Genomic DNA, 9,843 nt, shown 5'->3' on the forward strand with positions numbered 1-9,843 from the left:
CGCATTAAAGCTATCTTACACCCACACCGAAACTATACAATATTTAAATACAGCATTATTAAAAGCATTCTTTTATTTCACATTGATTTACGTAAATTGCTACTCACCCCGTATCGGGTTTCTGCCTTCACCTCCAAGCACTCAAGCGAAAGTGATCACTCGAACGTTCTATACTCTTATTCTCAAATTCGAATTTATGCGAGAACGTCCGAGTGTGCGCAAAAAGTTTAAATTTAAAAATTCAAATACCGTTCTTCCATGATAAAGGCAAATGTTGAAAGCTTGCTAAGACAAAAAAAAAATTATATGAATTTTAATTCAGCTAATCAATTAACATGTTACTAACAAATACGCTTATATACTTATTAGCAAATTATGCTTAAATATTAACCTTAAAAAAAAAAAATTAATAAAAAAATAAATAAATAAATAATAATATTTTAATTAGTCAGTTTAATAATTAATTTAATTAACATAATTATAATAAAATTAACTGATTTAAACAAAAAAAAACTAACGAATAACTATAAAACAATAATTAATTAACAATTATAACTCCATAAACTATTATATTCTATTATTTATTTTATTTACATAATTATATTATTAAAACATATTAATAACTAATTATCTAATAAATCAACAATTTGTAATAATTGTTTAATTAAATTAATTTTAATAATAGTAAGCAAAGAAACAAAAGAAAACATTAATTTCATATATTAAACAATTATTATAAACAAATTGAGCGATTAAAAGGAGCTGTTGTCTAGTCTTGAGTATCGGGCGATTAGGAAGAGTAAGGAGGATACGCGCCGCGTAAGGAGTGGTCAGTCCCACGCCCACTATTCAATGCTCACTCCTCGGATCTTGCGTCTCTCTCCTTACACCGAGCGAAGCTAGAACCATTCGACTCGCTATATCATCGCGCTTGTGTATAGCTTGCGTCACAAACGTCATCCCTGTATGCAAATCATGCTTCTTGAGAGAATATATAACCCTAATAAGAATTCTAATACGAAACCTTCAAATTTCAATTTTTGGACCATAATATATTTGTAAACAGCTTCAGTTTTGAAAAACTGTCATAGTTAATTATTAATTTATTTAAATATTTTAATTTTAATTAATTTTATAATATTGAAGTAAATAGATAAATTAAAAAGGTTTAAAATTAAAATTTTATTTTCAACTTTTAGTAAATAAAAAAATTGTAAAATATTGGAATAATATAATTAATCAAAAAATATTGTAAATAAATAAGATAATAATAAGTAGCTTTAAAAGAAAAAGGAGAGATATATGTGTTCAGGTAATATTAAAAACCATAAATTTATGGAAATGTATCAAATTTATTCAAAAAACACTCTTGCATTCATACTATAAAAATCAAGTCATACTGAAATATTTATACTAAAAATTATATATGTATATATGTGTAAAAAAAAAAAATAAAGAAGAGGAGTTTTAAAAACAACAATTTCCACAAACACATAGAGGAAGTTTTAGGGGATCCTCATCTTCACCAGGTGGACATTCTGGCAGTTTATACCACAATGCATTGCTACTGAATAGCGGAGTATTTGTTTCAAAAAGTGAGTCCAATTTCCTTAGTTTAATTTTGGGACAAATTATCTCCCCATCAGATTCACGTTTGACACCTGTAACTGAAATAAACAAACAAATCCAATTAATTTAAAAAGTTTTTTTTTGAATCATAACAACAAACACAACGGTAAGGAAATATATATATTCATCAATTGATATTTACCTGTCTGTGGTTCCGACGACGGTCCTGCCTGAGGTTCCCATGAAACACCTGTCTGTGGTTCTGACGACGGTCCTGCCTGAGGTTCCCATGAAACACCTGTCTGTGGTTCCGACGACGGTCCTGCCTGTGGTTCCGGTGAAGAGCTGAATTGAGTTTCAACAGGAATTTCCGCAAATCCAGATAAAAAATGTTGTGACATCCCAGACAGTCTCATGCCTTGCACATCAGTAGAAACAAAAAAAAAGAGAGAGAAAAATTTTAATACTATATATAGGTGTATATATAAAATTATAACAGAAAAGGAAAGAAGAGACAAAACTAACTTTCACTTTCCCCCGATGAATGATCAAAAGAATGAAACTCCGATCGAGGAATTTCGACCATAGGAAGTTGACATTCACCACAAAAACATCCTTCCGGACGACCAGCACGACTAAGTATATAAATATATGCATTGATATTAACAAACAAAACAAAAAAAAGAGCGGGCTTTATTATAAATAAAAAGAGAAAGAAAAATTTTAAACTTACAATAAGGAATTGAACATTCTTGTCATCGTTCGAGACTCATCTTTAGCTTCCTTTTTTAATCGGACTAGAGAAGCCTTCCTTGTTTTTGGGTCAATCATAAAATTTGAAGTAGCATCCTTCTTACGTCGACCAGGCTTGCTCATTTCCTCTAGAACGTCAATTTCATCCAAAGAATAAAAAATTGACGCTGCTAATCTTTGCAAGGTCAAGAAAAAGGAAACTAAATTTGTCGCACACATTTTTCCATAAGGCACTGTAAAAAAAAAACAACAACAACGATTTTTGAATTAACTTCAAACTAAATAAAAACATGAACGTTAAATAAATTTACTGCACTCACTTTTGTAACAATGAACTCTCCTTCGCAACAAATCAAATACTGAAGACGCCCGATACTTACCACATCACATGGGGATGAAGAGGATGTTGTCAACAATCCATCTCCACTTGAGCATTCCAAAAGCGGTCATTGACTATTCTAAGAAGATGAAAATCATACCTACCTCAAGAAGATAATCATGACACTTTTCACAACATAACACCCATCACACATTATAGCGTATTGTTGATAACGATTCACCAAACTTGTTGTCTTCGTATCATCGATAAGAAAGAGATGTCCGCATTGCTAATGAGCAACGTAATTTCATCAAGAAGAACTAGGGCATTGTATGATAGTCTCAATTTCATATTTCATAACTCCTATAAAGTTACAGACAATTAAAATTGTTATTTCATCGGGACGATGAAAGATTTAAGGAGGGAGGACTGTTACATCCCAGTAACATCCTTATTTCTGCATAATTTTAATTTTTCCAAATTAAGTAAAAATTAATTAAGACATAAAACACAAATATTGTGTATTTTAATTCAAGACTAAATATATAATAATCTATAGATGTAATAACAACAATATCAGTAACTTAAGAGAAATCTGAACAATTCTTGTTGCTGTTAAAACATGAAATTTTGCAAGCCTCAAGAAGCGCGATAAGCAAGCAACGTAGGAATGTTATAGATGAAAGTAGGTGAAAAGCGATGCGCCATGCCAAGGACGAGCGACGCAAGCTCGGGCTTGTAGTATCGTTATCGCGAGATGTTACTCCTAGACAACAGCATGTAATTTGATCTTCACTTTCCATATATGGCATAATTATTAGGTCACTTATGAAGGAATGTGCGCTCCTTCTTCAAAACAACTTATAAATAGAATTAAGACGAACAGTCCTAAATTCCTAGTAGATAACATACTTTACCCCCATAACTAACTACGAATTTTCCCACTTTTTGTCATTTTTAGAGTATATAAGCCAAAGCTTTCTCCACTAAGCTTGTCAAATGTTCCGGTGCGGTTTTATAGACCAATAGTCATTGTAGAGCGACCCTTCAGTTAAATAAAATTTATTGTATTCTTTCTTTAATCGGCAATTCAATCCGCGTTGTACTCGATTATCGTGCAAGTCTATTTTGTTATTCACTTAGAAACAAGTTTCTTTCCGTAAAAGGTGCAAGAAGAGCAAATTGACACTTAGAATCAATAATTTTAAATGTATTAACTGTCGTATTTTGCGTGTCAAGTTTCATTAATTGTAGCTTTTCACTAATTCTTTCTTTAATCGGCAATTCAGTCCGCGTTGTACTCGATTATTGTGCAAGTTGCTTTTCTCACACTTAGAAACAAGTTTCTTTCCGTAATAGGTGCAAGTGACGATAAGTAACACTTAGAAGCAGTACTAGCTCTTGAAACAAACGCAAAAACCCTAAAGTTGTGAAAGTTACATAAGTGTAACATAACAAACTTTCTTAGTTTCATTCAATTGAAATAACATCTTGAAACCAAACTTATACCGACCAGCGCTATAACCTGTATCCTACGACTAATCTGTAATAAAAGTAAGTAACATTTATGTAACTATTTGTAAACATTATTTGAATATTTAATAAACATTGTTAAAAGGGAATATTATTATTTGTTGTTAACGCAAAACCCGTAGTTTTGACAAGTACAAACGATCCTACTTAAAAATAAAGGTCAAGCTTTACCAACTTGACCATAATCAGCCTACCATTCCTCCAAAATTCTATAACCTAACCTATAAAATTGCCTTCTGCTCGGGATGTAACACTGAAATTAAAGAGGGATCATTGGTTTTCAACGGTTTTCAAATTATGACAATTGCGATTTTTTTCAATAAACTTTAAATTGCCTGTGTTCCCACCCGCTTGTATTAAAAAGACCAAAATATTTGAAAAAGTACAAAAAAAAATTCATAACTCGAACAATTTTCGACTAATTTTTTTTTCTTATCAGAAATTAAAGAGGGATTATTGCTTTTCAAATTACGACCATTGCAATTTTTTTGTAATAAACTTTTAATAACCAGCGCTCCCACCTGCTCGTATTAGAAAAACCGAGAAATTTGAAAAAGTACAAAAAAAATTCATAACTCGAACAATTTTCGACCAAATTTTGTTTTCAATGTCAGAAATTAAGGAGGAATTATTGCTCTTTAAATGGGGACCTCTGCGAATTTTTTTTATAAACTTTTAATAGCCAGCGTTCTCATCCTCCCGTTTCAAAACACCTAAAAATGTAAAAAAGTAAAAAAAAAATTCGTAACTGAAGTAATTTTTGACCAATTTTTTTTTGTCTGGAATTAAAGAGGAATTATTGCTTTTCAAATGTTGACCATTGCGAATTTTTTAATAAACTTTTAATAGTCAGTGTTCCCACACGCCCGTATCAGTAAACTGAAAAACGTGAAAATTAAAAAAAATTCATATTTCGATAAAATTTAAATGCAAGCTAATCTAGCAAAAAAAAATATGTTTTAAAAAATTTTATAAATAATATTTAAAAGCTAGTTCCCACCCATTCCTTATGTGCGCAAAAAGTTTAAATTTAAAAATTCAAATACCGTTCTTCCATGATAAAGGCAAATGTTGAAAGCTTGCTAAGACAAAAAAAAAATTATATGAATTTTAATTCAGCTAATCAATTAACATGTTACTAACAAATACGCTTATATACTTATTAGCAAATTATGCTTAAATATTAACCTTAAAAAAAAAAAATTAATAAAAAAATAAATAAATAAATAATAATATTTTAATTAGTCAGTTTAATAATTAATTTAATTAACATAATTATAATAAAATTAACTGATTTAAACAAAAAAAAACTAACGAATAACTATAAAACAATAATTAATTAACAATTATAACTCCATAAACTATTATATTCTATTATTTATTTTATTTATATAATTATATTATTAAAACATATTAATAACTAATTATCTAATAAATCAACAATTTGTAATAATTGTTTAATTAAATTAATTTTAATAATAGTAAGCAAAGAAACAAAAGAAAACATTAATTTCATATATTAAACAATTATTATAAACAAATTGAGCGATTAAAAGGAGCTGTTGTCTAGTCTTGAGTATCGGGCGATTAGGAAGAGTAAGGAGGATACGCGCCGCGTAAGGAGTGGTCAGTCCCACGCCCACTATTCAATGCTCACTCCTCGGATCTTGCGTCTCTCTCCTTACACCGAGCGAAGCTAGAACCATTCGACTCGCTATATCATCGCGCTTGTGTATAGCTTGCGTCACAAACGTCATCCCTGTATGCAAATCATGCTTCTTGAGAGAATATATAACCCTAATAAGAATTCTAATACGAAACCTTCAAATTTCAATTTTTGGACCATAATATATTTGTAAACAGCTTCAGTTTTGAAAAACTGTCATAGTTAATTATTAATTTATTTAAATATTTTAATTTTAATTAATTTTATAATATTGAAGTAAATAGATAAATTAAAAAGGTTTAAAATTAAAATTTTATTTTCAACTTTTAGTAAATAAAAAAATTGTAAAATATTGGAATAATATAATTAATCAAAAAATATTGTAAATAAATAAGATAATAATAAGTAGCTTTAAAAGAAAAAGGAGAGATATATGTGTTCAGGTAATATTAAAAACCATAAATTTATGGAAATGTATCAAATTTATTCAAAAAACACTCTTGCATTCATACTATAAAAATCAAGTCATACTGAAATATTTATACTAAAAATTATATATGTATATATGTGTAAAAAAAAAAAAATAAAGAAGAGGAGTTTTAAAAACAACAATTTCCACAAACACATAGAGGAAGTTTTAGGGGATCCTCATCTTCACCAGGTGGACATTCTGGCAGTTTATACCACAATGCATTGCTACTGAATAGCGGAGTATTTGTTTCAAAAAGTGAGTCCAATTTCCTTAGTTTAATTTTGGGACAAATTATCTCCCCATCAGATTCACGTTTGACACCTGTAACTGAAATAAACAAACAAATCCAATTAATTTAAAAAGTTTTTTTTTGAATCATAACAACAAACACAACGGTAAGGAAATATATATATTCATCAATTGATATTTACCTGTCTGTGGTTCCGACGACGGTCCTGCCTGAGGTTCCCATGAAACACCTGTCTGTGGTTCTGACGACGGTCCTGCCTGAGGTTCCCATGAAACACCTGTCTGTGGTTCCGACGACGGTCCTGCCTGTGGTTCCGGTGAAGAGCTGAATTGAGTTTCAACAGGAATTTCCGCAAATCCAGATAAAAAATGTTGTGACATCCCAGACAGTCTCATGCCTTGCACATCAGTAGAAACAAAAAAAAAGAGAGAGAAAAATTTTAATACTATATATAGGTGTATATATAAAATTATAACAGAAAAGGAAAGAAGAGACAAAACTAACTTTCACTTTCCCCCGATGAATGATCAAAAGAATGAAACTCCGATCGAGGAATTTCGACCATAGGAAGTTGACATTCACCACAAAAACATCCTTCCGGACGACCAGCACGACTAAGTATATAAATATATGCATTGATATTAACAAACAAAACAAAAAAAAGAGCGGGCTTTATTATAAATAAAAAGAGAAAGAAAAATTTTAAACTTACAATAAGGAATTGAACATTCTTGTCATCGTTCGAGACTCATCTTTAGCTTCCTTTTTTAATCGGACTAGAGAAGCCTTCCTTGTTTTTGGGTCAATCATAAAATTTGAAGTAGCATCCTTCTTACGTCGACCAGGCTTGCTCATTTCCTCTAGAACGTCAATTTCATCCAAAGAATAAAAAATTGACGCTGCTAATCTTTGCAAGGTCAAGAAAAAGGAAACTAAATTTGTCGCACACATTTTTCCATAAGGCACTGTAAAAAAAAAAACAACAACAACGATTTTTGAATTAACTTCAAACTAAATAAAAACATGAACGTTAAATAAATTTACTGCACTCACTTTTGTAACAATGAACTCTCCTTCGCAACAAATCAAATACTGAAGACGCCCGATACTTACCACATCACATGGGGATGAAGAGGATGTTGTCAACAATCCATCTCCACTTGAGCATTCCAAAAGCGGTCATTGACTATTCTAAGAAGATGAAAATCATACCTACCTCAAGAAGATAATCATGACACTTTTCACAACATAACACCCATCACACATTATAGCGTATTGTTGATAACGATTCACCAAACTTGTTGTCTTCGTATCATCGATAAGAAAGAGATGTCCGCATTGCTAATGAGCAACGTAATTTCATCAAGAAGAACTAGGGCATTGTATGATAGTCTCAATTTCATATTTCATAACTCCTATAAAGTTACAGACAATTAAAATTGTTATTTCATCGGGACGATGAAAGATTTAAGGAGGGAGGACTGTTACATCCCAGTAACATCCTTATTTCTGCATAATTTTAATTTTTCCAAATTAAGTAAAAATTAATTAAGACATAAAACACAAATATTGTGTATTTTAATTCAAGACTAAATATATAATAATCTATAGATGTAATAACAACAATATCAGTAACTTAAGAGAAATCTGAACAATTCTTGTTGCTGTTAAAACATGAAATTTTGCAAGCCTCAAGAAGCGCGATAAGCAAGCAACGTAGGAATGTTATAGATGAAAGTAGGTGAAAAGCGATGCGCCATGCCAAGGACGAGCGACGCAAGCTCGGGCTTGTAGTATCGTTATCGCGAGATGTTACTCCTAGACAACAGCATGTAATTTGATCTTCACTTTCCATATATGGCATAATTATTAGGTCACTTATGAAGGAATGTGCGCTCCTTCTTCAAAACAACTTATAAATAGAATTAAGACGAACAGTCCTAAATTCCTAGTAGATAACATACTTTACCCCCATAACTAACTACGAATTTTCCCACTTTTTGTCATTTTTAGAGTATATAAGCCAAAGCTTTCTCCACTAAGCTTGTCAAATGTTCCGGTGCGGTTTTATAGACCAATAGTCATTGTAGAGCGACCCTTCAGTTAAATAAAATTTATTGTATTCTTTCTTTAATCGGCAATTCAATCCGCGTTGTACTCGATTATCGTGCAAGTCTATTTTGTTATTCACTTAGAAACAAGTTTCTTTCCGTAAAAGGTGCAAGAAGAGCAAATTGACACTTAGAATCAATAATTTTAAATGTATTAACTGTCGTATTTTGCGTGTCAAGTTTCATTAATTGTAGCTTTTCACTAATTCTTTCTTTAATCGGCAATTCAGTCCGCGTTGTACTCGATTATTGTGCAAGATGCTTTTCTCACACTTAGAAACAAGTTTCTTTCCGTAATAGGTGCAAGTGACGATAAGTAACACTTAGAAGCAGTACTAGCTCTTGAAACAAACGCAAAAACCCTAAAGTTGTGAAAGTTACATAAGTGTAACATAACAAACTTTCTTAGTTTCATTCAATTGAAATAACATCTTGAAACCAAACTTATACCGACCAGCGCTATAACCTGTATCCTACGACTAATCTGTAATAAAAGTAAGTAACATTTATGTAACTATTTGTAAACATTATTTGAATATTTAATAAACATTGTTAAAAGGGAATATTATTATTTGTTGTTAACGCAAAACCCGTAGTTTTGACAAGTACAAACGATCCTACTTAAAAATAAAGGTCAAGCTTTACCAACTTGACCATAATCAGCCTACCATTCCTCCAAAATTCTATAACCTAACCTATAAAATTGCCTTCTGCTCGGGATGTAACACTGAAATTAAAGAGGGATCATTGGTTTTCAACGGTTTTCAAATTATGACAATTGCGATTTTTTTCAATAAACTTTAAATTGCCTGTGTTCCCACCCGCTTGTATTAAAAAGACCAAAATATTTGAAAAAGTACAAAAAAAAATTCATAACTCGAACAATTTTCGACTAATTTTTTTTTCTTATCAGAAATTAAAGAGGGATTATTGCTTTTCAAATTACGACCATTGCAATTTTTTTGTAATAAACTTTTAATAACCAGCGCTCCCACCTGCTCGTATTAGAAAAACCGAGAAATTTGAAAAAGTACAAAAAAAATTCATAACTCGAACAATTTTCGACCAAATTTTGTTTTCAATGTCAGAAATTAAGGAGGAATTATTGCTCTTTAAATGGGGACCTCTGCGAATTTTTTTTATAAACTTTTAATAGCCAGCGTTCTCATC

At 30.8% G+C, this 9,843-nt stretch overlaps 2 protein-coding genes across 2 annotated transcripts; both read right to left on the reverse strand.

Moving 5' to 3' along the window:
* Nucleotides 1–1,287: 1,287 nt before the first annotated feature.
* On the reverse strand, nucleotides 1,288–4,551 carry LOC122509567. The gene is made up of 3 exons (XM_043623734.1): nucleotides 2,303–4,551; nucleotides 2,095–2,204; nucleotides 1,288–1,987 (listed from the first exon to the last, which is right to left on the reverse strand). The coding sequence occupies exons 1-3, from the start codon at nucleotides 2,539–2,541 to the stop codon at nucleotides 1,716–1,718; spliced, it is 621 nt and encodes a 206-aa protein (XP_043479669.1). The 5' UTR covers nucleotides 2,542–4,551; the 3' UTR covers nucleotides 1,288–1,715.
* A 1,707-nt stretch (nucleotides 4,552–6,258) lies between these two features.
* LOC122509564 lies at nucleotides 6,259–9,524 on the reverse strand. The gene is made up of 3 exons (XM_043623730.1): nucleotides 7,275–9,524; nucleotides 7,067–7,176; nucleotides 6,259–6,959 (listed from the first exon to the last, which is right to left on the reverse strand). Exons 1-3 carry the CDS (start codon nucleotides 7,511–7,513, stop codon nucleotides 6,688–6,690), a joined length of 621 nt encoding a protein of 206 aa, XP_043479665.1. The 5' UTR covers nucleotides 7,514–9,524; the 3' UTR covers nucleotides 6,259–6,687.
* Nucleotides 9,525–9,843: the final 319 nt, after the last annotated feature.

This window comes from Leptopilina heterotoma, unplaced genomic scaffold (assembly GCF_015476425.1).
Source record: "Leptopilina heterotoma isolate Lh14 unplaced genomic scaffold, ASM1547642v1 Lhet_608, whole genome shotgun sequence".
Lineage (NCBI taxonomy): Eukaryota > Metazoa > Arthropoda > Insecta > Hymenoptera > Figitidae > Leptopilina > Leptopilina heterotoma.

Excerpts from the sequence above, each read along its gene's own strand:
- LOC122509567 (XM_043623734.1), bottom strand. The coding sequence starts at position 2,541 with ATGTGTGCGACAAATTTAGTTTCCTTTTTCTTGACCTTGCAAAGATTA. Across the intron at positions 2,205-2,302 it reads AGAATGTTCAATTCCTTATT|TCGTGCTGGTCGTCCGGAAG; the intron begins GTAAGTTTAAAA and ends TTATATACTTAG. Across the intron at positions 1,988-2,094 it reads TTCATCGGGGGAAAGTGAAA|GCATGAGACTGTCTGGGATG; the intron begins GTTAGTTTTGTC and ends CTGATGTGCAAG.
- LOC122509564 (XM_043623730.1), bottom strand. The coding sequence starts at position 7,513 with ATGTGTGCGACAAATTTAGTTTCCTTTTTCTTGACCTTGCAAAGATTA. Across the intron at positions 7,177-7,274 it reads AGAATGTTCAATTCCTTATT|TCGTGCTGGTCGTCCGGAAG; the intron begins GTAAGTTTAAAA and ends TTATATACTTAG. Across the intron at positions 6,960-7,066 it reads TTCATCGGGGGAAAGTGAAA|GCATGAGACTGTCTGGGATG; the intron begins GTTAGTTTTGTC and ends CTGATGTGCAAG.